Raw genomic sequence first — 25741 nt, 5'->3', positions numbered from 1 at the left:
TGGTCTTCTTTCATCTGTATATGCTGGATGGAACTTGTGAATTTTGTATTGTGATTTGTAGTCTACTGTAATTTAAACATGTACATGATACTGCAACAACATTTCCCCAATGGGACAACAACGTCAGTCAAGTTAACCAGAACATTCCCTGTTCTTTCAGAACTAGCTCCATTCCTTTTCAGAGCGAGGCTAACAACAAGCAGCTGACCTGACCCACACAGTCTGAAAACAGTCCTGTTGTCACATGAAACCTGCAGATCAGGTCAATGTATGAGCCAATCCATTGACTCGTGTTTTCACGTGAAACCTGCAGATCAGGTCAATGTATGAGCCAATCCATTGACTCGTGTTTTCACGTGAAACCTGCAGATCAGGTCAATGTATGAGCCAATCCATTGACTCGTGTTTTCACGTGAAACCTGCAGATCAGGTCAATGTATGAGCCAATCCATTGACTCGTGTTTTCACGTGAAACCTGCAGATCAGGTCAATGTATGAGCCAATCCATTGGCTCGTGTTGTCACATGAAACCTGCAGATCAGGTCAATGTATGAGCCAATCCATTGACTCGTGTTTTCACGTGAAACCTGCAGATCAGGTCAATGTATGAGCCAATCCATTGACTCGTGTTTTCACGTGAAGCCTGCAGATCAGGTCAATGTATGAGCCAATCCATTGACTCGTGTTTTCACGTGAAACCTGCAGATCAGGTCAATGTATGAGCCAATCCATTGACTCGTGTTTTCACGTGAAGCCTGCAGATCAGGTCAATGTATGAGCCAATCCATTGACTCGTGTTTTCACGTGAAACCTGCAGATCAGGTCAATGTATGAGCCAATCCATTGACTCGTGTTTTCACGTGAAGCCTGCAGATCAGGTCAATGTATGAGCCAATCCATTGACTCGTGTTTTCACGTGAAGCCTGCAGATCAGGTCAATGTATGAGCCAATCCATTGACTCGTGTTTTCACGTGAAGCCTGCGTCAGGTAAAAGTACGAACGAACCCGTACAACCATAAACACGCCAAACCATAGAATAATTATTTTGATTTTATTTTTTATTTATCCGTTATTTTACCGGATATAATGCTGAAAGGGTTACCATTTAAGAGATCACGCCTCTTAACTAAAGACCAGATAATCAAAGAATGTCTTGAAATACTGTAAGCAAAACAGGAGACTACAGGCTGACAAACATGCAGTAAGACCCTGCTGATTATTCTGTGTGAGAGTTAAGAAGCTGAAGACCCTTCTGGACCCTAACTCTTTAAATCAGCCCCTAAGCAGTTCACTGGAGCTCAATATTAAACTGTAATGGTAAAGACAGGCAAGAGGGCTTTGCTGAAAATACAATCCCAATCTCTCAAAAGGAAGAGAGAAGAGAGTGCTGTGAATACAGAAAGAGGCCCCCCAGTACAACACTGGCCCACCCTCCTCCCTCTGAGGTGATTGGAGGAGACAGATGAACAGCAGACAAAGGGGAAGTGGGGTGAGGAGGACGACTCTTGTGGCAAAGAGCACACCTGTTATCTTCACAGCCCCTCTGAGGTGAGGTGAGGTAAGATAAGGTGTGAGAGAGAGGTAGCAACCTGACCAATTTCCAACACATACATCATTTTTTTCTCAATACATTTTTTACGGCCGAGGGAAGTGTACTTCGAACTGCATGACCAGAAAGCAGCTTTATTACTCTGAATCGATGCCAACACACCGCTATGCAAAGCAGGTCTGTCATTGCTGGAGAATTGCCAGCTGCCACAACACGCTGTACCTCATCAGTATGTGCCAGCCGAAATTCCATCGGATTCAGCCACCGCTTTCATCGCAGTAAAAGGCTTCATACATGTTAGGCCTGACAGATGTTGTCGACTGAAAACTTCCTAACACTGTTATTACAGGCTGTTTTCTCCTATGGAAAGTGTTCTTCAGATAGGTGGTTTGGGCTAGAAGGATGGGGAGGTGTGTGTGGCGCTCCCTCTCTCTCAGTCCTTCAGCCGTACACTACTTTATTACAGACAATTGTGTATCCCAATTGGCAACATAATACCTTTATAGTACACTACTTCTGACCAGGGCCTCTCAGGGGTAGTGCACAATGTAGGGAAAAGGGGGCCATTTGGGATGCAGAAAATGTGAGCTAAGTAGTAGAATTTACAGTAGAGCGAATGTAAAAGGGCGAAGGGAGTCCAGTCTGTCTGGCCTCAACGCTGACTGAGGTTGTTACACTGATTGAAATGCAACATTAAAAACACCACAGCCTTTTAGCTGATTGGTACTTGACAATAGGAGTTTATGGGCATTTAGAGAGATAGGGTTGGCTTGGCACACGTTGGAAAACCAAAGAACACTAACAAATGCAAATGTTAGTTGAAAGGGGTACATTTCATCTTGAGGCCCTGACTCAATATCAAACTACTTCTCTATGATGCTCTAAACAGTGCAGAAGTGTGAATTGAGACAGTACCTGTAAGTGCTAGCATGGCAATCTGTGGCCTTTTGTACCACAATCCCCTCTGCTCAGTATTCACCCCATGTAGCTGGGGCCAGCACTGCACTTGTTCATTTAGCAAATTAGCATTTCAATCCACCTTGATTCCAACTGATCGGGAGTCATTTTTTACAATTTATTCTGTGAAGCGGCACGAACAGAATTTCTTAATCTAACTTTTCACGTGGGGGGTTTGTGAATAGATCTCGTCTGAAAGGCGGCCATTGGTGGCTTGCCATAAACACTTCGACATGTTGCGGAGACATGCATGGTTCTGCAGTAACCCTTGGGACAGCCAACTGCAGAGTGACAATGAGCCTCATGGAGCACCGTGCAGTCACACAATGTGACAGGCCAGAGTCTGGCAGCAGACTGTGTGTTCTATAAGGATATGAGACTAATGCAGAAAGAGGTGGCACGTCTCCCACATGAGAATGAATGATTACATCAAGATGATTCATACCAAGTTACTTCAGCTCGATCCAATTTCCGTTTATTGATCTCTCGAGGCAGGTACTGTTTCCTCTACTGTTCCTCGATGTACCGCGAGGTCGGTGTGAGACCTGTTCCTCTGGGCCCTGGTCAAAAGTAATGCTCTATATAGGGAACATGGTGCTATTTGGGATTGCACCCAAGGCATTGATGGGCAGAGGAGACAGGGAGGGTTGTGGAGAGGTCTCCAGGCCTCCAGAGATTATTCAGTACAGCAGGCAGGTAGCTTCAATAAGACTAGACTGGAGTCATATACAGTAGAAGAATAGCATTGAACAGGACTACAAAGGGCTGTAAATAGAGTTGCCAGTCAGCAGGGGGGCACAGCTTCACACAGAGCTGATGCACACTACATTAATACACAGGTTCAGTCCCAAATGGCACCCTATTCCATATATAGTGTACTACTTTTGACCTGTGACCTATGGGCCCTGGTCAAAAGTAGTGCACTAAATAGGGAATATGGTGGGATTCAGGGCACAGTATCTGAGTCAATGCACAGATATGACTAGAGCTAGCACTAGGCTGATCGTGCTCTACAGAACAGAAAAGGAGACCACAACCATGGTGACAGAATCAGACATTCAGTTACTGGGTACAAAGGGTTCTGGACTTCAACAACACACACCACAGACTACATCACAGTGGCTTCAGAGGATAATAGCCGATTTCCCTTTGGCAAAGCAAACCGTGAGGGAGAAAGATAGACAGCGTTGTTAGGAGCCAAACAAATAAAGCCAGCTGTATTATACCAGGCAGTGTTATCATATTTTAGCATTATAAAGGACCAAGACAAGAAGGGACGGCTAAGGAACGGTCTATTTTGTTGTTGTCATTTAGCAGATGCTCTTATCCAGAGCGACTTACGGGAGCAATTAGGGTTAAGTGCCTTGCTCAAGGGCACCGACAGATTTTTCACCTAGTTGGCTAGGGGATTCGAACCAGCAACCTTTCGGTTACCTCCCTATACATTCTGACATCTCTTGACTCTGTCATAGTACTAAACACGTCCTAATAACCATCTTTAAGGGCCGCCCACACCTATGACGATGACTACAACAAAAACTATCAAGATACAAATCTAAAATTATCATTCTAGTTAATGTCCTAGGTGTGGACGGCCCTTAACACTGCAGCCCACTTTATTTACAGTGCGAGTTCAATTTCAGTTCATCCCCATGAAAATAATAGCCCCTCTCCCACTTCCCATACCTACAGTAGATATATGCCCCCGTTCATTGTCACTCATGTTGTGAAATACCAACCATATGGGGTTTTGCGGCACGATTTCAGAGGCACAAAGTGTCAGAGTGTCAGAGCACACTAGTGTTATGGATCTGTGACACCCTCCTACTATTCTGGCTGTTACACCAATGACACAGTAAGAGTGGTTAATAAGACCATACACAGTCTGCAGTAGAGTTGGGCTGCATACACTCCCATTATGTCCCATCTTAAGAAGTCGTCTCCACCTGCGTCCTTGATCGTCAGCAGGCTAAACGGACATCTTCACTTCACCTCTGCAGTAGCGGTGAGCCAGCCCAGCTTCTGTGTCCAGACAGAGGTACTTACTACTCCACCATACATCACAACTCCCCTTCCTCTCTCCTCTGTGTCAACCTTTATTTGAGATAAATCACCAGGACAGACAGAGCAAACCGAGTGACTGACTGACCGTCCTCTCCTCTCCCAGACATCCTCTATGCATCCCCCAGACAGGTCATTAGTATTTCATCCTGGGTTGTGAATTACAGGACAAACCTCTGTTAGAGTTGTCACTGGATGTTCTGTTTCTGTCCACACACACACACACACGTTAGCAGGTAATAGCCGGCTTTCGGGATAAAAAAATTGAAAAGCCAACAAATAAAATTGGAAAGGCCAATTTTACATTTTTCAGCCAAATGTTCTGGTCTGTTGCATAAGATTCATTGCTTTTTAACATTTTTTTTTCTATTGTACCAAAACTGTCCCAGGGTCTGTTTGGGCTATTTTGTTTCTCGACAAGCTGACCAATAGAATAGGTCAATTCTTTTTACTATGGGGGATAGTAGATTGACATAGGTGGTGAGCCCATAATGCTAGGGGAAGCTAAGCTTTCCCTAAGTAAATTGAAATAAATTGCCAAAATGATATCGCCTAATTAGCCTACAATACAGAAATAAAATCATTCAAAATAGGCAACTAAATCATGATTTAGCCACAGAGGACCATTAGCTTCCCCTAGTCTAGTTGTTTTAAATCTCATTGACTACAAGTCGGAAGGAAAGGCAGCTCGCGCAATTTAGGCTGTGCACGTTGCAAATATCAAATAGATGATTGTTGAGTTGCGACTGTCAAGGAAAAGTAGAAGACCAGCAAGCCGTATCGCAATAATTATAAATTAAATTGCGGGGAAACATAGTTTGGAAAGCAAATGGCTATTGCTTTAAAGAGACGGCAATGAAAATACTCAAATCTGTCTTTTAGTTGAGTAATGTCTGCAGTTTTCGGTTTGGCTATTTGTTTCAAGAGTATTAGTCTATAAATAAATCTCTTTGCCAAAATTCGTCATCTCTCCCATGTCTTATTCGACTAGTAGTTGTTCTGAAATGTTTATTGCTTGACTACATTTTACTCCCTTGTCTGTAATATAACACACATGAATTATTAATTTTGGTTGCCTATCCTGTTTGTTCTATAGAAGGTATTTGACTGTTGTGAACCACAGAAAGTATTTGACTATAGCCACAAAATTAAGGAAATTAGAAAGGGGGGTGGGGGATTTCGGCCAGAAAATACACTTGAAACAAATAGCCAAACCGAAAACTGTAGATATTACTAGTGCGATCAAACCGACATAAAACATCTAATGAAACGCAGCCTAACTGATCAGAAATCTCAACTAGCAAGCAAGTCGCAGCAATGAAGAATCGAGTGTGTGCGCGTTCACGTGAAGGGGGGGGGGTGTTCTGGCAGGGGGAGATTTTCGGCACAACACCGGCGCCAAAACTAATCAGTTGGATGGCCTTTGATAGACATACGCGGGCACGGGACCTCCTATGTCTGCACGCGCTCGTTCACAAATATGTGTGTTATAGTAAAGCACACAGGCAGCTCCTGAGTTTCCAGTTTGGGGAAGTTTACAATCTATCCTACCATTTCTACCGACCTGCGTGACAGTTAGGATTATTTTATATGCACATTTTCATGGAACTGTTTCATCTCAATAATACAATTGTCATTTCTCAAAATCATTGTCACGTGGATAATCATAGAAATCTGAAGTAAAAGGCTAAATATGTAAAGGTGAGAGTGCCAGCCTCCACCACATGGACACACTGTGATCCATAAATATGTAAAGGTGAGAGTGCCAGCCTCCACCACATGGACACACTGTGATCCATAAATATGTAAAGGTGAGAGTGCCAGCCTCCGCCACATGGACACACTGTGATCCATAAATATGTAAAGGTGAGAGTGCCAGCCTCCACCACATGGACACACTGTGATCCATAAATATGTAAAGGTGAGAGTGCCAGCCTCCGCCACATGGACACACTGTGATCCATAAATATGTAAAGGTGAGAGTGCCAGCCTCCACCACATGGACACACTGTGATCCATAAATATGTAAAGGTGAGAGTGCCAGCCTCCGCCACATGGACACACTGTGATCCATAAATATGTAAAGGTGAGAGTGCCAGCCTCCGCCACATGGACACACTGTGATCCATAAATATGTAAAGGTGAGAGTGCCAGCCTCCGCCACATGGACACACTGTGATCCATAAATATGTAAAGGTGAGAGTGCCAGCCTCCACCACATGGACACACTGTGATCCATAAGTATGTAAAGGTGAGAGTGCCAGCCTCCACCACATGGACACACTGTGATCCATAAATATGTAAAGGTGAGAGTGCCAGCCTCCGCCACATGGACACACTGTGATCCATAAATATGTAAAGGTGAGAGTGCCAGCCTCCGCCACATGGACACACTGTGATCCATAAATATGTAAAGGTGAGAGTGCCAGCCTCGGCCACACTGTGATCCATAAATATGTAAAGGTGAGAGTGCCAGCCTCGGCCACATGGACACACTGTGATCCATAAATATGTAAAGGTGAGAGTGCCAGCCTCCGCCACATGGACACACTGTGATCCATAAATATGTAAAGGTGAGAGTGCCAGCCTCCGCCACATGGACACACTGTGATCCATAAATATGTAAAGGTGAGAGTGCCAGCCTCCACCACATGGACACACTGTGATCCATAAATATGTAAAGGTGAGAGTGCCAGCCTCGGCCACATGGACACAATGTGATCCATAAATATGTAAAGGTGAGAGTGCCAGCCTCCACCACATGGACACACTGTGATCCATAAATATGTAAAGGTGAGAGTGCCAGCCTCCACCACATGGACACACTGTGATCCATAAATATGTAAAGGTGAGAGTGCCAGCCTCGGCCACATGGACACACTGTGATCCATAAATATGTAAAGGTGAGAGTGCCAGCCTCCGCCACATGGACACAATGTGATCCATAAATATGTAAAGGTTGGGGTGCCAGCCTCCGCCACATGGACACACTGTGATCCATTGGTGGCTAAAGAAGAGTGCATTGAACTCAGAGATAGGCCTACTGCTGCATTGGCCTATAGGCTATATCTTCCATCATCAACTAAGTACATTACATAGGCCTAAAGCTGACAAATAAAAACAGTAGAAAATATCCTGATTAAAATGTTGGTTCTTTCAATCACATGAATCTCTACTCCGCCTGTCTGCCTCTCTTTCTGTCTGTCTTGACTTAGGCTATTGCTAGTGAAGTGCAACATTGTATCAAATCATCAACTGGGTCTGGCCAAAAGCTGTTGATAGGGAACTTGCAACACTGTATCAACTAGCCTATTCCAGCCCCTTGAAGTTTCTGTGCCAGTGAACTCCGGACAGACAGCTGTGTTTTTAATGACGTTTCCACTAGCTATATGGGATCATCAGATCATGATATTTCTCTTTTTCACACCAACGCTTGGTGATTATCGAGGCCGGGAGTGTTGGAAAGATTTTTCAAATTCTGAGGAACTATCTTTCACAATGGATGTTAAAAAAACAAACAGACTTCGTTGACAATGTGAGGTGAAGAAAACATGACTGAGGAGCTCAGCTTATTATTTAAGAACTTGAAACTATATACTAGTGATTTTGCTGTTGGTCAGTCGTCTTGTTGGCTGAGAAAAAGTTAAATGTGGACAGTTATTCTAACATATTCAAAGTGGTAAGGACACACACGTCATTGCATCCTCCACCTGCATGTTCTGTTAAAATGAATTACCATCATCTAAAATGTGATTTCTGTCATTCTGAGCACCGTGGGCAGACACCCTAATCATATTGGACCAGTACATTCCTCAAATGTCTGTTAATTAAATGAAAATGCTATGGGTCAAATGTCTGGCACCACATTTTCACAACGGAAACCCTGACACACACACAGAGAGAGAGCTTAGGTAACATTTTCTAAAAATGTGTCACTGTTTGATAGCGATAAATACATTTACATATTTAAATCAAACAGCAAAGTAAAAGCCACACTAGATGCAGTGTTCAGGGATTAAGTTGGTACACAGGACACATCCCAAATGTTACCCTATTCCCTACATAGTGCACTACTTTTTGACCAGAGCACTATGAGCGCTTGCCAAACCTAGTGCACTAGCTACTGTATATAGGGATTTGATTGGTTGGTACAGGGAATGCCAACTGTCAGTGCCCAGGGTCTGGGGCATGGCAAACCTGCTGCTGGATTCTAATCTGATTATCTGAAAAACACCGTAAAATGGGATTGGCTCTCTGACTCCCTGCCTTTTTAACCCTCATGGAGAAAGTGACAACAAAGACTACTGATGTGTTTTACTAGCATAAACAGTATAGGCTATATCTGGGAATAGGATGGAAGGTAAAATAGAAATACTTCCTCCCGATTTCTCCTTTTTCCGTTGAATGTTTATTCCATCTCGTTTTTAATAAGTATAGTCAGTCTGTGCTTTGGTCTACGGATAATGCATGAAAGGGTAGGTTAACATGAACTATAACTATTACATAATCTGTGCAAATGTACAAACACATTCAACTTGACAATGACAACAGCATTTTAGTGTGTGCAAACTTGGTGTAATAATAATAATCTTTGCATGTAGGCTAATCATTACATCTAGGAATGTTCCATCAATCCAATGTCTAGTGACCGCTTAGACTGGGATCAGTGCATCAGAGACAGAGGTTGGAGAGAATGCCTGGCCTGGATGCCCTGACTGCCAAGGCATCATCAAGTGTTTCAATTACTCCTGATCCTTAGCCTTCTCTTCTCTCTCCCCTCCTTCCGACCGTCTCTGTGTCCGTGGCTCGGCTACCCTGTTGCCTGGTTACTGCTCTGTGAAGTATGCCATGCTGTACAGTAATTACCCAGGTATCACCTGCTTAACAATGAGCCCTGTCCCAGCCAATCACAGACAGGAGAGAGGAATAACAGCTAGCCAGGAGAGCGAGAGAGACAGAGCCGAAGGGCCCTCGTAACATTTTGCATTGACTAGACTGAGTCCATGGCCTTTAAAACACAAACTTATGCAAGATAGGCTAACTTCCATACATGTGATCTATCAATGCGCCATTATATGGTGGTGAAGAAATCAAATTCCACAAGATACATTTTTTTCATTTGATGCTACATATGTTTTTTTTAAATGGGGGGGGGGGGGGGGGGGGGGGCGTCAGTATTTTCCCCACTCTCCTCCTATATGATCCGGTGGTCTGGTCCCACAACATAAGTCACTGCACTATAGTACTGTCTGCACCTCAAAGGTGAAATGAGGTATTGTACAGCAGCAACATATCACTCTGTGTCGTAGAGCTGGATTGACTCAGAATGACCTGTTCTCTGTATCTCAGAGCTGGACTGACATCCCTGACAGAAGGCACTAGAGGCCCTAATAGCCATATCCTGCTCTGCTTCCTGTAACTGGCTTGGTTATTATGTCAGCATTCTAAATGGTACACTATTTCCCTATAGTGCACTACATTTTACCATGGCCCATAGGGGAGTATATGGAATAGGGTGCCATTTGGGATGCAGGCTATATGTGCGCAACATTGACTGCCTCTGTAGCACTACTCATAGAATAGAATCTAGATATTCATAGAATATAATCTAGATATTCATAGAATAGAATCTAGATATGTATAGCCTCTGCCACAGTGTATCATGTGGATCAGTGATTCATGAATATTTCTCAAATCGTTTCTGGCAGATATTTTGCGGTGATTATGTATTGACAGCGTTCAATGAATACATAAACAAACAATGCATCCAGAAAAGGATCAGTGTGTGTGTACCCTGTCCCTGCATGCTGAATAGCAGGGCTGGTTCTGCTGCTCCAGTCTGTAATGGACTGAATCATCTGGCAGGGAGACGCCAACCCACAGATCTACAGGAAATGTGCTGCTTGGCAGCAGTGTGAAACGTGCCTGGATGTACAATAAGCTAGTGAGGTAGGTTCATCTCTCTCAGCTACTACCCTCATTTCTCCTTCTCTCGCAACCTTGTGCTCTCTCCTATTTCTCTCTCTTGTTTTCTTTATCCCTCCCTCACGATCCCTCTCTCTTTTTCATGCGCAGACAACCAAACAGTAATCCAGTGTGATAACCCCCGTGCTGTAGATTTGTGTGACATCACATGTTCTACAGAGTGAGGTGGATTGCAGAGACAGAGCGAGAGAGAGAGAAAGAAAATAAACCCTGATCCACCCTGCTCTCTGCAGCAGCTCACCTCCGTGCCAACTTCAGCCTGAGCTACTGAGGTTAGAGGTCACGGCATTATATTACCACACAGCATCAAGGCCTGAGCAGCCGAGCACAGAGCCCAGGCACAGAGTATACAGGCCACACACACTCTTCATTCTCACAGGGTGGTCAGGGCAACTCCCTGGGCGCTGGAGACATACAGTATGTGCAGGAGGAGGTGTGTTGTATTTACTGCTGCCTATCTGGATGGCCATGATTCTGTCTGTATTGCTGCTGGTCTGTATTAGCTGGTGCAAAGACAGGAAATCAATAAATGCACAAATCTGAAGTGTTTGAACTGCAGTAAATGGATTGTCATACACAGTTAGTATTAAGAGAACTGGTTTACTTGCTCTGCAGCTGTTCTGTAGACAAATGCAAAAACTATTTTCAACCAAACATTCACCCATGACCTCGTTTCAAATCCATAAAAATACAATGTTGTTTAGCATATAGATAAAACACACTAGAATGGCCTCTAAGGACTAATAAAATAAGTGTATTCTATTCTAATGAACTACCTCTCCTCTGCTTCAGGCCCCCCCTCTGCTCTTTTTTGTCTTAGCTATTTTAAGCATTTTCTCTCGAGGGCTGGAGGTGCAAGCGGAGGATGTTGCACAACGAGCTCCCCCAATTGTGATCCTAACAAACGTGGACTGACTGGAGTTATTCTGGGTCTAGAAGCTCTAACAGTGCATATTCCACACATATCTCCCCCACTAACACATGTCCTATCTATTGGCCTACCCTCTGTACGCTTACCTGCTTACAGCTGCACTCAAAGACACAGTGGAGGAGACGAGACAAGACCTACAGTACAGCCAGGACATAAACACCCTGTCATCATCATCTTTACACACGCTACCAAAGCAGCAAGGATGGAGCTCTCATTCTATGACTCTCTGGCATCATCTGCTGGCCAGCCTGCTTCAACTCTATTCTGCTGGCCAGCCTGCTTCAACTCTATTCTGCTGGCCAGCCTGCTTCAACTCTATTCTGCTGGCCAGCCTGCTTCAACTCTATTCTGCTGGCCAGCCTGCTTCAACTCTATTCTGCTGGCCAGCCTGCTTCAACTCTATTCTGCTGGCCAGCCTGCTTCAACTCTATTCTGCTGGCCAGCCTGCTTCAACTCTATTCTGCTGGCCAGCCTGCTTCAACTCTATTCTGCTGGCCAGCCTGCTTCAACTCTATTCTGCTGGCCAGCCTGCTTCAACTCTATTCTGCTGGCCAGCCTGCTTCAGCTCTATTCTGCTGGCCAGCCTGCTTCAAATCTATTTAGGCGCAAGAAGCACCAAAACAGACACAATCTTGGAAATAAGTTGAATTCGATTTTAAAATGAGTAGGAAATGATTGCATACATGTCTAGTCAGATTGTGTGTGAAGAGTGAGAGGTGTGAAAATGGTACAGTACCTCGAAGCCCACCACCCACATTATGAGCTGTGTCTCTGACTCCGGGAAATAGGACTTGACTTGGGGGGACATGCCAATCAAGGCACAGTTGGTCACCACGGCGATCACACTCATGGCCTCAAAGGCAAGCTGGAAGAAAAGAAAACACAGGAACTTTCCCCCTCTGACTGGTCTCCCTTTCCTTCCTATCCACCACAGTTCAAAACAATCATCACAGTTAGACATGAAACCTTTTTATCCTTGAAAACGTTATCTCCTTTAATTATCAAATAAAGTCCATCAAACCAACCAACCACACTAAATGTACTATAGAGAACTAAACAGAGTAGAAAGAGCTATTAGGTCAGCCTTACCTGCCACACCCCTATATTGGCTGCAGGCTCAGAGAAGGGTCTTTTGAACACCTTGCACATCTTGAAGGCATCCGAGTAGACCTCTGTGACGTTGTTGAGCACCACCAGCACCGCGGCCAGAGGGTAGACACAGGAGAACAGACTGACATAGCCAAACAGCAGGAACAGCTCCAGGTAGTCATCAAATGTTCCCTTAATAGAACACAACAGAGTTTATACAGATTCATGAGGTTAGACGAGAGCATTACAATACCCACTTCAGCCACTGGACTCTTCATCGATGTCTGTCTAAACACTGCAGTAACATTTCACTTGATGGGGGTATTCTGTGCATAAGGCAAGCATAACAGCATAACCAATCAAGACAGTGGTTAAGAGCGTCGGGCCAGAAACCGAAAGGTTGCTGGTTCGAATCCCCAATCCGACTAGGTGAAAAATCTGTCGATGTGCCCTTGAGCAAGGAATGAACCCTAATTGCTCCTGTAAGTCGCTCTGGATGAGAGCGTCTGCTAAATGACTCAAACGTATTGTAAAGATACTGCAATGCACATGAAGGTATCATTCACATTCATCACAACCTTCCTAGTTACACATTCATTCCCCCGTAACTTGAGTCCAGCAACTCACCAGGTAGGTGCTCATGTCTGCCTCCAGCTTGACCTGCTCAGAGAGGGGCAGCTCCTTGTCTTCCATGGTTTTTATCATCCTCTTATGGGCCTTCTTGTTCCTCCTCCTCTGGAGCCAGTAGGGCAGGAAGGCCTCCATGATCTGGTTCAGGATCTGAGACGTTATCAGCAGCGTGGCCAGACTCTGAAAGGAAATAAAAGAGGATATTGATAGTAGATAGTAGTAGCAGCAGTAGTATGAGTAGTAGCAGTAGTAACAGTAGTAGCAGCAGTAGTATGAGTAGCAGCATTAGTAACAGTAGTAGCAGAAGTAGTATGAGTAGCAGCAGTAGTAACAGTAGTAGCAGAAGTAGTATGAGTAGTAGCAGTAGTAACAGTAGTAGCAGCAGTAGTAACAGTAGTAGCAGCAGTAGTATGAGTAGTAGCAGTAGTAACAGTAGTAGCAGCAGTAGTAACAGTAGTAGCAGCAGTAGTATGAGTAGTAGCAGTAGTATGAGTAGTAGCAGTAGTAACAGTAGTAGTAGCAGTAGTATGAGTAGTAGCAGTAGTAATAGTAGTAGTAGCAGTAGTATGAGTAGTAGCAGTAGTAATAGTAGTAGTAGCAGTAGTAATAGTAGTAGCAGCAGTAGTATGAGTAGTAGCAGTAGTAATAGTAGTAGTAGCAGTAGTATGAGTAGTAGCAGTAGTAATAGTAGTAGTAGCAGTAGTAATAGTAGTAGCAGCAGTAGTATGAGTAGTAGCAGTAGTAACAGTAGTAGTAGTAGTAGCAGTAGTATGAGTAGCAGCAGTATGAGTAGCAGCAGTAGTAGCAGCAGTAGTATGAGTAGTAGCAGTAGTAACAGTAGTAGCAGCAGTAGTATGAGTAGTAGCAGTAGTAACAGTGGTAGTAGCAGTAGTATGAGTAGTAGCAGTAGTAACAGTAGTAGTAGCAGTAGTATGAGTAGTAGCAGTAGTAACAGTAGTAGTAGCAGTAGTATGAGTAGTAGCAGTAGTAATAGTAGTAGTAGCAGTAGTATGAGTAGTAGCAGTAGTAATAGTAGTAGTAGCAGTAGTAATAGTAGTAGCAGCAGTAGTATGAGTAGTAGCAGTAGTAACAATAGTAGTAGCAGTAGTATGAGTAGCAGCAACAGTATGAGTAGCAGCAGCAGTATGAGTAGCAGCAGCAGTATGAGTGGCAGCTGTAGTATGAGTGGCAGCTGTAGTAGCAGCAGTAGTAGCAGTAGTATGAGTGGCAGCAGTAGTAACAGTAGTAGTAGTAGTAGCAGTAGTATGAGTAGCAGCAGTATGAGTAGCAGCAGTAGTAGCAGCAGTAGTATGAGTAGTAGCAGTAGTATGAGTAGCAGCAGTAGTAGCAGTAGTATGAGTGGCAGCTGTAGTATGAGTGGCAGCTGTAGTAACAGTAATAGTAGTAGTAGTAGCAGTAGTATGAGTAGCAGCAGTAGTAGCAGCAGTAGTATGAGTAGCAGCAGTAGTATGAGTAGTAGCAGTAGTATGAGTAGCAGCAGTAGTATGAGTAGCAGCAGTAGTATGAGGAGCAGCAGTAGTATGAGGAGCAGCAGTAGTATGAGTAGCAGCAGTAATATGAGTAGCAGCAGTAGGATGAGTAGCAGCAGTAGTAACAGTAAGTAGTAGTAGCAGTAGTAACAGTAGTAGTAGCAGTAGTATGAGTAGCAGCAGTAGTAGCTGTAGTAGCAGTAGTTTATGCAGCAGTATTAATAGCAGCAGTAGTAGTATCTGTAGTAGCAGCAGTAGTAGCTGTAGTAGCAGTAGTTTCAGCAGCAGTATTAATAGCAGCAGTAGTAGTATCTGTAGTAGCAGCAGTAGTAGCAGCAGCATTAGTAGTAGATGTAGTAGCAGCAGCAGTAGATGTAGCAGCAGCATTGGTAGCAGCAGCAGTATGAGTAGCAGCAGTAGTATGAGGAGCAGCAGTAGTAGTATGAGTAGTAGCAGCAGCAGCAGCTGTAGTAGCAGCAGCAGCATGAGTAGCAGCAGCAGTATGAGGAGCAGCAGCAGTATGAGGAGCAGCAGCAGTATGAGGAGCAGCAGCATTGGTAGCCGCAGTAGTATGAGGAGCAGCAGTAGCAGTATGAGTAGTAGCAGCAGCAGCAGCTGTAGTAGCAGCAGTATGAGGAGCAGCAGTAGTAGCAGCAGTAGTATGAGTAGTAGCAGTAGTAACAGTAGTAGCAGCAGTAGTATGAGTAGTAGCAGTAGTAACAGTGGTAGTAGCAGTAGTATGAGTAGTAGCAGTAGTAACAGTAGTAGTAGCAGTAGTATGAGTAGTAGCAGTAGTAACAGTAGTAGTAGCAGTAGTATGAGTAGTAGCAGTAGTAATAGTAGTAGTAGCAGTAGTATGAGTAGTAGCAGTAGTAATAGTAGTAGTAGCAGTAGTAATAGTAGTAGCAGCAGTAGTATGAGTAGTAGCAGTAGTAACAATAGTAGTAGCAGTAGTATGAGTAGCAGCAACAGTATGAGTAGCAGCAGCAGTATGAGTAGCAGCAGCAGTATGAGTGGCAGCTGTAGTATGAGTGGCAGCTGTAGTAGCAGCAGTAGTAGCAGTAGTATGAGTGGCAGCAGTAGTAACAGTAGTAGTAGTAGTAGCAGTAGTATGAGTAGCAGCAGTATGAGTAGCAGCAGTAGTAGCAGCAGTAGTATGAGTAGTAGCAGTAGTATGAGTAGCAGCAGTAGTAGCAGTAGTATGAGTGGCAGCTGTAGTATGAGTGGCAGCTGTAGTAACAGTAATAGTAGTAGTAGTAGCAGTAGTATGAGTAGCAGCAGTAGTAGCAGTAGTAGCAGCAGTAGTATGAGTAGCAGCAGTAGTATGAGTAGTAGCAGTAGTATGAGTAGCAGCAGTATTATGAGTAGCAGCAGTAGTATGAGGAGCAGCAGTAGTATGAGGAGCAGCAGTAGTATGAGTAGCAGCAGTAGTATGAGTAGCAGCAGTAGGATGAGTAGCAGCAGTAGTAACAGTAAGTAGTAGTAGCAGTAGTAACAGTAGTAGTAGCAGTAGTATGAGTAGCAGCAGTAGTAGCTGTAGTAGCAGTAGTTTATGCAGCAGTATTAATAGCAGCAGTAGTAGTATCTGTAGTAGCAGCAGTAGTAGCTGTAGTAGCAGTAGTTTCAGCAGCAGTATTAATAGCAGCAGTAGTAGTATCTGTAGTAGCAGCAGTAGTAGCAGCAGCATTAGTAGTAGATGTAGTAGCAGCAGCAGTAGATGTAGCAGCAGCATTGGTAGCAGCAGCAGTATGAGTAGCAGCAGTAGTATGAGGAGCAGCAGTAGTAGTATGAGTAGTAGCAGCAGCAGCAGCTGTAGTAGCAGCAGCAGCATGAGTAGCAGCAGCAGTATGAGGAGCAGCAGCAGTATGAGGAGCAGCAGCAGTATGAGGAGCAGCAGCAGTATGAGTAGCAGCAGCAGTATGAGTAGCAGCAGCATTGGTAGCCGCAGTAGTATGAGGAGCAGCAGTAGCAGTATGAGTAGTAGCAGCAGCAGCAGCTGTAGTAGCAGCAGTATGAGGAGCAGCAGCAGCATGAGTAGCAGCAGCAGTATGAGGAGCAGCAGCAGTATGAGGAGCAGCAGCAGTATGAGTAGCAGCAGCAGTATGAGTAGCAGCAGCATTGGTAGCCGCAGTAGTATGAGGAGCAGCAGTAGTATGAGTAGCAGCAGTAGTAGTATGAGTAGTAGCAGCAGCAGCAGCTGTAGTAGCAGCAGCAGTATGAGGAGCAGCGGCAGTATGAGTAGCAGCGGCAGTATGAGGAGTAGCAGCAGTAGTAGTATCTGTAGTAGCAGCAGCAGCATTAGTAGCAGCTGCAGTAGCACCAATAGTAGCAGCAGGATAAGTAGTAGCAGCAGTAGCACCAGTAGTAGTAGTAGTAGTAGTAGTAGCAGCAGCAGTAGTAGCAGCAGCAGGATAAGTAGTAGCAGCAGCAGTTGTAGTAGTAGTAGCAGCAGTAGCAGTAGCACCAGTAGTAGTAGTAGTAGCAGCAGCAGTAGTAGTAGTAGTAGCACCAGTAGTAGTAGCAGCAGTATCAGCAGCAGGATAAGTAGTAGTAGCAGCAGTAGCACCAATAGCAGTAGTTGCAGTAGCAGGATAAGTAGTAGAAGCAGCATTACTAGCAGCATTAGTAGCAGTAGCACCAATAGCAGTAGTTGCAGCAGCAGGATAAGTAGTAGTAGCAGCAGCAGCAGTAGATGTAGCAGCAGCATTGGTAGCAGCAGCAGTATGAGTAGCAGCAGTAGTAGCAGCAGTAGTATGAGGAGCAGCAGCAGTATGAGGAGCAGCGGCAGTATGAGTAGCAGCAGCAGTATGAGTAGCAGCAGCAGTATGAGTAGCAGCAGCAGTATGAGGAGCAGCGGCAGTATGAGGAGCAGCGGCAGTATGAGGAGTAGCAGCAGTAGTAGTATCTGTAGTAGCAGCAGCAGCATTAGTAGCAGCTGCAGTATTAGTAGCAGCAGCAGTAGCACCAATAGTAGCAGCAGGATAAGTAGTAGCACCAGTAGTAGCAGCAGGATAAGTAGTAGCAGCAGTAGCACCAGTAGTAGCAGCAGGATAAGTAGTAGCAGCAGTAGCACCAGTAGTAGTAGTAGTAGTAGTAGTAGCAGCAGCAGTAGTAGCAGCAGCAGCAGCTGTAGTAGCAGCAGCAGCATGAGTAGTAGCAGCAGCATGAGTAGCAGCAGCAGTAGTAGCACCAGTAGTAGTAGTAGTAGTAGTAGTAGTAGTAGCAGCAGCAGCAGCTGTAGTAGCAGCAGCAGCAGCTGTAGTAGCAGCAGCAGCATGAGTAGTAGCAGCAGCATGAGTAGCAGCAGCAGTATGAGGAGCAGCGGCAGTATGAGGAGTAGCAGCAGTATGAGGAGCAGCAGCAGTATGAGGAGCAGCAGCAGTATGAGGAGCAGCGGCAGTATTAGTAGCAGCAGCAGTAGCACCAATAGTAGCAGCAGGATAAGTAGTAGCAGCAGTAGCACCAGTAGTAGCAGCAAGATAAGTAGTAGCAGCAGTAGCACCAGTAGTAGTAGTAGTAGTAGTAGTAGCAGCAGCAGTAGTAGCAGCAGCAGCAGCTGTAGTAGCAGCAGCAGCATGAGTAGTAGCAGCAGCATGAGTAGCAGCAGCAGTAGTAGCACCAGTAGTAGTAGTAGTAGTAGTAGTAGTAGCAGCAGCAGCAGCTGTAGTAGCAGCAGCAGCAGCTGTAGTAGCAGCAGCAGCATGAGTAGTAGCAGCAGCATGAGTAGCAGCAGCAGTATGAGGAGCAGCGGCAGTATGAGGAGTAGCAGCAGTATGAGGAGCAGCAGCAGTATGAGGAGCAGCAGCAGTATGAGGAGCAGCGGCAGTATTAGTAGCAGCAGCAGTAGCACCAATAGTAGCAGCAGGATAAGTAGTAGCAGCAGTAGCACCAGTAGTAGTAGTAGTAGTAGTAGCAGCAGCAGTAGTAGCAGCAGCAGGATAAGTAGTAGCAGCAGCAGTTGTAGTAGTAGTAGCAGCAGTAGCAGTAGCACCAGTAGTAGTAGTAGTAGCAGCAGCAGTAGTAGTAGTAGTAGCACCAGTAGTAGTAGCAGCAGTATAAGTAGTAGTAGCAGCAGTAGCACCAATAGCAGTAGTTGCAGTAGCAGGATAAGTAGTAGCAGCAGCATTACTAGCAGCATTAGTAGCAGTAGCACCAATAGTAGTAGTTGCAGCAGTAGCACCAATAGTAGTAGTTGCAGCAGTAGCACCAATAGTAGTAGTTGCAGCAGTAGCACCAATAGTAGTAGTTGCAGCAGCAGGATAAGTAGTAGTAGCAGCAGTAGCAGCAGTTGTAGCAGGATAAGTAACAGCAGCAGCAGGATAAGTAGTAGTAGCAGCAGCATTACTAGCAGCATTAGTAGCAGTAGCACCAATAGTAGTAGTTGCAGCAGCAGGATAAGTAGTAGTAGCAGCAGTAGCAACAGTTGTAGCAGGATAAGTAACAGCAGCAGCAGGATAAGTAGTAGTAGCAGCAGCAGCAGCAGTTGTAGCAGGATAAGTAACAGCAGCAGCAGGATAAGTAGTAGTAGCAGCAGCAGCAGCAGTTGTAGCAGGATAAGTAACAGCAGCAGCAGGATAAGTAGTAGTAGCAGCAGCAGGATAAGTAGTAGTAGCAGCAGCAGCAGCAGTTGTAGTAGGATAAGTAGTAGTAGCAGCAGGATAAGTAGCAGTAGCAGCAGCAGCAGCAGTTGTAGCAGGATAAGTAACAGCAGCAGCAGGATAAGTAGTAGTAGCAGCAGCAGCAGCAGTTGTAGTAGGATAAGTAACAGCAGCAGCAGGATAAGTAGTAGCAGCAGCAGCAGCAGCAGTTGTAGCAGGATAAGTAACAGCAGCAGCAGGATAAGTAGCAGCAACAGCAGGAATAGTAGCAGCAGTAGCACCAATAGTAGTAGTAGCAGCAGTAGCACCAATAGTAGTAGTAGCAGCAGTAGCACCAATAGTAGTAGTTGCAGCAGCAGCAGCAGGATAAGTAGTAGCAGCAGCATTAGCACCAATAGTAGTAGTTGCAGCAGCAGGAGCAGGATAAGTAGTAGCAGCAGCATTAGCACCAATAGTAGTAGTTGCAGCAGCAGCAGCAGGATAAGTAGTAGCAGCAGCATTAGCACCAATAGTAGTAGTTGCAGCAGCAGGAGCAGGATAAGTAGTAGCAGCAGCATTAGCACCAATAGTAGTAGTTGCAGCAGCAGGAGTTGTAGCAGGATAAGTAACAGCAGCAGCAGGATAAGTAGTAGTAGCAGCAGCAGCAGCAGTTGTAGCAGGATAAGTAACAGCAGCAGCAGGATAAGTAACAGCAGCAGCAGGATAAGTAACAGCAGCAGCAGGATAAGTAACAGCAGCAGCAGGATAAGTAGCAGCAACAGCAGGATAAGTAGCAGCAACAGCAGAATAAGTAACAGCAGCAGCAGGATAAGTAACAGCAGCAGCAGGATAAGTAACAGCAGCAGCAGGATAAGTAGTAGTAGCAGCAGAAATAGTAGCAGCAGTAGTAGTTGCTTTCTCTTGAGCCCTAGGACCATGCCTCAGGACTACCTGGCATGACGACTCCTTGCTGTCCCCAGACCACCTGCTCCTGTGGCTATGGAACCCTGACTTGTTCACCGGACGTGCTACCTGTCCCAGACCTGCTGTTTTCAACTCTCTAGAGACAGCAGGAGCAGTAGAGATAGTCTGAAGGATCGGCTATGAAAAGCCAACTGACATTTACTCCTGAAGTGCTGACCTGTTGCACCCTCGAAAACCACTGTAATTATTGACCCTGCTGGTCATATATGAACATTTGAACATCTTGGCCATGTTCTGTTATAATCTCCACCCGGCACAGCCAGAAGAGGACTGGTCACCCCTCATAGCCTAGATCCTCTCTAGGTTTCTTCCTAGGTTTTGGCCTTTCTAGGGAGTTTTTCCTAGCCACTGTGCTTCTACACCTGCATTGCTTGCTGTTCGGGGTTTTAGGCTTTTAGGGTTTTAGGCTGGGTTTCTGTACAGCACTTTGTGACATCAGCTGATGTAAGAAGGGCTTTATAAATACATTCGATTGATTGATAGCAGAAGAAGCAGAAGCAGCAGCAACAGAAGTAGCAGCACCAGCAACAGAAGAAGCAGCAGTAGTAGCAGCAGCAGTAAACAACTCTGGTTGCATCCCAAATGGTACACTTTTCCATTTACAATGCACTACTTTACACCAGGGCTCTAGGGCTGTGGTTAAAAGTAGTGCACTATATAGGGAATAGGGTGCTATTTAGACAGAAAATGAAACACAATAACAGCATTGGGGATATTGCTAGTAGTGAGAGCCTTATATATCTATCGCTGTCTCTGCTGCTAGTGCCTCTAGCCATCCATGTCTGGAATGATGGATCACTTGAATCGGAACATCTAAGGCCAAAGGCTAGTAGTGACCAATGATGTGTATAAACTCTGGATTGCTGATGCTATGCTATGGCTCTCCCCAGTGGGAGCAGTCCTCTATAGGAATTAATGGAATTCTACAGTATTGAAATTCAATAGGACAGAATTACATGTATTTAAGATGTTTTGTTGTAGTAGTAGTAGTAGTAGTAGTAGAGACCGTAACAATAGAACTATATATATATATATATACACTAAGATTTTTTTTATATCTTTGTTTTGTTTTATGTTTTGCTAACATTGAATATAAAATGATGCATTTGTGTCCGTAATAGAATATACATGTCAAAAACAAATGTAGACATTAACACATGCATTTCTATAGCTTCCAAAATCTTGTTTACAATGAAGGAGGGTTACCAAGATGGCTGCGCGGTGGCTTCAATACAGCGCCCCCTGTTAGTCATCCAGGGTATATATATACACATCATTGGTAGTGACCCACCTGTCTGAGAAGCACCATATCCTGCATCACAAAGGCAATGTAGAATAGGGAGGCAAAACAGTTGAAGAAGTTGAACTGGGGAGAGAAGATGACAAGTAAACTGTTAACAAAAGGATTTTCAAAATCAATGGTAACTTGAAATGATCATGGAAACAAACCAATTTCATGTATGACTCACCACCAGTACTTTAAGGACAAGGTGATTTTGAAATGTTGACTCAAGCCTGTGGTTTTCTAAAGCAAAAATAACATTGACTTCATAAACAGTGTGTCTTCTATCAAGTCAACAACTCTCCCTACAGTCAGCAAAAGAACAAGAGGAACACAGGAAACACCACTGTAGCATTAAGACAATGTATTTTTAGCCTCAATGATTTGTGTGTTCTGTTGTTTTCTGCATTGTTAAAACAACATTGTATGTATTATAAAATATGAGCTAAAATGCATTCATCCACCCACCCATCCAATCCCACTCACCCCAGCCAGTGAGGAACTCTGCAGCATAGCGGTATATGAGGTTCATGATCTCTATAACCACAGCGTAGATAATACTAGGGATAAAAAGTAGCAGTCCTGTCCAGAAGGTAGGCTCCTCATCATGGATCATCAAGGCCCAGCCCTCCATGTCAAAGTAGATCATCATGACGTACAGAGACAGGTAGAGGCACAGCAGCACAAAGGGAACAGACACCAGGTAGATCCTCAGCTGACGCTTGGCGTTTGAGTAGAGTGGCTCCGCCCGCCCCGTGACGGGATTGACGCCCAAGACGCCGTGGAAGCCCGGCCTCGGCTCCTCGAAGGCTTTCTTCCTGCTCAGGGTGCCCCAGCCGTACGCCAGCGAAGCGCTGAGGCGCTTCCATAACTCCAGGATCACCGTGCACCACACCAGGTTGAAGCCGGCGAACACCGTGAACTTGTCGTAGTCCTCCCAGTCGAAGAGGTAGTATGGTATCCCTATGAGGGCCATGGGGATCAGGGCCAAGGTGAAATACTCCAGGAAACCAAAGTAGAGTGCCATACCCTCACCAAAGTAGTGCCTGATGTCATCTGGATGGACCATGGGGAATCATGGGGAGGATTTAGTCACAAACAAGCTATTAGAAGGTTCTTATAATGTTCCATGTCTTGTACATGGTGATAGCCTAATCATTGTATATACTCCAGTGAAGTTCATATTGAAAGAGATGGATAACACTAAGATAATACTGTGTAGCCTTAGGATTCAAAGGGCAAAATGATCAAGCCATGGCAACTGTAACTTACCAAGAGGCTGGAAGGACAACTTGATCTTTTTGAACCAGGAAAAGGAAAGCCTTTTGAGTTCCTCCTTCTCATGCAGAGGGAAAACTTGGACAAGGATCCCCTTTGATTGCATTCTGCGTACTGAGATTACATTAAAAACAGAAGAGTCAGTCCATTCACACCCCCCCACCCCCAGTCTCCTGACGCTATTTGTCATGTGATTCTAGCCATCTTTATTAGATAAACATAACGAAACTTGAACTAGTGGCCCACGCCAGTGTTTCCCCAACTCCAGTACCTCCAACAGAACATGTTGTTACAGCCTCAGACAAACTCACCTGGTTCAACTCATTGAGGGCTTGATGATTAGTTGAGGAGTTGAATCAGGTGTGTTTGTCTGGGACTACAATAACAAATGTGTACTGTTGGGGGTACTGGAGGACCAGGGTTTTCAAAGGCCTATGCTCTTTTGGTGAGAGATAATTACCTTGTTAAGTTGCTGAAGTGCTAAAAATGACTGAGAACATTGGCTACTTGAGAGCAATGAAAACAGTTGAGTTTAAACTGTTAACTTTCCTCATAATGAGAGAAAGCTTAGTTTTCTAAAACAATAGCATACAGACCCACATATATACTAGTATATTTGTATAAAAATAAAAAGCTTTAATTTCATGTCATTTCTTGACAAAATTATTTCCAAAACGTTGCATTATTTTTCTAAACAATTGGTTAAGCTGAATAGCAGTCTATCTGCTCAGCAAGAGCATTGACTCCTTATCTGGTGTTTGAATAATCCACTGACATTTGCATATTTATTGTCCTTATTGCTGACTCTGATGGGGAGACAATGTGAGGATTATGTATGTTATGTTTCAAATATGGAATTGGCTTCAGACCTGGGTTCAAATAGTATTGGTTTTCATGTGTGCTGAACTTGACTGAGACATACAGAAGATCTATACACCTGACTGACATCAGCATGATGGAAAAGGAACGGGGATTCATTGGGCCAGGTGATGTTTTTACACTTCTCAATTGTCCAGTATTGGTGATTGCATCCCCACTGGAGCTGCTTCTTGTCTTTAGCTGATAGGAGTGGAACCCAGTGTGGTTGTCTGCTGCAATAGCCTATCCGTGACAAGGACCGACGAGTTGTGCGTTCCGAGATGACGTTCTGTGCCGTTATTTGCCTGTTTGTGGCCCGCCTGTTAGCTTGTACGATTCTTGCTATTCTCCTTCGACCTCTCATCAACGAGCCGTTTCTGCCCAACAGGATGTTTTTTGTTTGTCGTACCATTCTCGGTAAACCCTTGACACTGTCATGCATGAAAATATACTGGAACCGGCACGCCTAGCACCGACCATCATACCACGCTCAGTCGCTTTGCCCATTCTAATGTTCAATCGATCAGTAACTGAATGCCTCGCTGCCTGTCTGCCTACTTTATATAGCAAGCCACGGCCACATGACTCACTGTCTGTAGGAGCGCACTATTTTGGTGAACGGAGTGGTGTACCTAATAAACTTCCCACAGTGTTAATGGCTCTGAGCTTCCCTAGCACAATAGAACCAATGGAATAGTCACAAAAGTCCAAACCCTGCCCATCTGGCATTCCAATCCAGGCAGCAGGCTCAGAGTATTTGAAAGAAAATGTATACTATTTGAACCCAGGTTTGATGACTGTGCACCCAGTGTTTCAGTGTGGCTGAGGTCATAGGGTCAGTGGTATACTTACTGACTGACTTCCCTGGATACAGTTTCATCTTCGGATATCCAGGCACGTGGGCCTCATCCTTGGCCCTCAGGTTGTCCAGTTCATGTTTTATGATGTATTGACACTCTGCCATGCTCAGAAAACCATCCCCATCACCTGTAGTATAGAGACACAGACAATTAACACATTTAGTCACTTTACAATACAATAACGTGCTCTTACACTAGTGTAGTAATGATGTTTATTTAAACAACACGCTGTATTTACATAATCTAATTATCGTGTTGTATTGTAATTGTATAGTAATATAGTTGTAATAATATAATACAGAACATTTAAAATACTATTCATCATCTACAGTACATTCACAGTTTACTATGTATGCATCACTAATGGCACCCTATGCGATAAGGAATAGGGCGCCATTTGTGACGTACTGTACCCTAGATTACCTTGGAACTCTTTGAAGTTGTGCTTGTTGGCATACGTGAAGCCTCTCATGGAGCCGTCGTTGAACTCCTTGAAGAGGCCCACGTCCTCAGCTCCATATAGGAGCCTTTGCCAGGAGGCCCCCACCACATACACATTGGGATTGTCCTTCTCCGTGCCCTGAGCCCCTGGAGTCAGCTGCTCCACCAGCAGCTCAGCCCCTAACACAGCAGAGGAATCAGAACAGGTATGAAGGCATCAATAGACTAGGTGTTCATCCCAAATTACACCCTATTCCCTTTATAGTGCACTACTTTTGACCAGGGCTCAGGTCAAAAGTAGTGCACTATGTAGGGAATAGGGTGCCATTTTGGGACGTAGCCTAGGACAACCATATTGTATCAACAGAGCCAGACTGACTGGTTAATAGATACAGTAACTAAAATGGACTTTCACACTATTGTACCGAACCGTGCTCTTTTCAGTATGTATTTCACGATATAATATACAGTAGGTAAGCTAAGCTCAATGTACTGTACCTCCATCTTGCTGCTTGTCTCTGACCCTGTTTAGTAACCATGCGGGTCAGTTTTGCTATACGGATTGCTAATGTTTCCATGGAAACATGCAGAATGAGCTAGAGGTTATGCTGTTCTGTGTGTTGGCCATAGGTTCCTACAAGGCTCAGAGGAATGGTCAGCCTGCTTTGTTTTCACATAGCTTATCGCAGGTGGCATCAGGGCCCGTATTCATAAAGGGAGTGCTGATCTAGGGTCAGTTTTGCTATTTAGATCATAATAATATTTTAT

At 44.6% G+C, this 25741-nt stretch overlaps 1 protein-coding gene across 2 annotated transcripts in view; it reads right to left on the bottom strand.

Moving 5' to 3' along the window:
• Positions 1-25741, bottom strand: part of LOC118936508 (anoctamin-10-like) — a 48711-nt gene that overhangs the window by 21230 nt on the left and 1740 nt on the right. For both annotated transcript variants that reach the window (XM_036938340.1, XM_036938345.1), the window contains exons 3-11: positions 24956-25153; positions 24525-24659; positions 22809-22928; positions 22023-22592; positions 21724-21779; positions 21546-21620; positions 13201-13383; positions 12574-12765; positions 12221-12349 (exon numbers count right to left, since the gene is read on the bottom strand). In XM_036938340.1, coding sequence (XP_036794235.1) covers positions 12221-12349; positions 12574-12765; positions 13201-13383; positions 21546-21620; positions 21724-21779; positions 22023-22592; positions 22809-22928; positions 24525-24659; positions 24956-25153 — 1658 coding nt within the window. The remainder of the gene's footprint in view (positions 1-12220; positions 12350-12573; positions 12766-13200; positions 13384-21545; positions 21621-21723; positions 21780-22022; positions 22593-22808; positions 22929-24524; positions 24660-24955; positions 25154-25741) is intronic.

Source organism: Oncorhynchus mykiss, chromosome 2, assembly GCF_013265735.2.
Source record: "Oncorhynchus mykiss isolate Arlee chromosome 2, USDA_OmykA_1.1, whole genome shotgun sequence".
Lineage (NCBI taxonomy): Eukaryota > Metazoa > Chordata > Actinopteri > Salmoniformes > Salmonidae > Oncorhynchus > Oncorhynchus mykiss.
The sequence above is the reverse complement of the archived record's forward strand: the minus strand, read 5'-3'. Positions and strand labels throughout refer to the sequence as shown.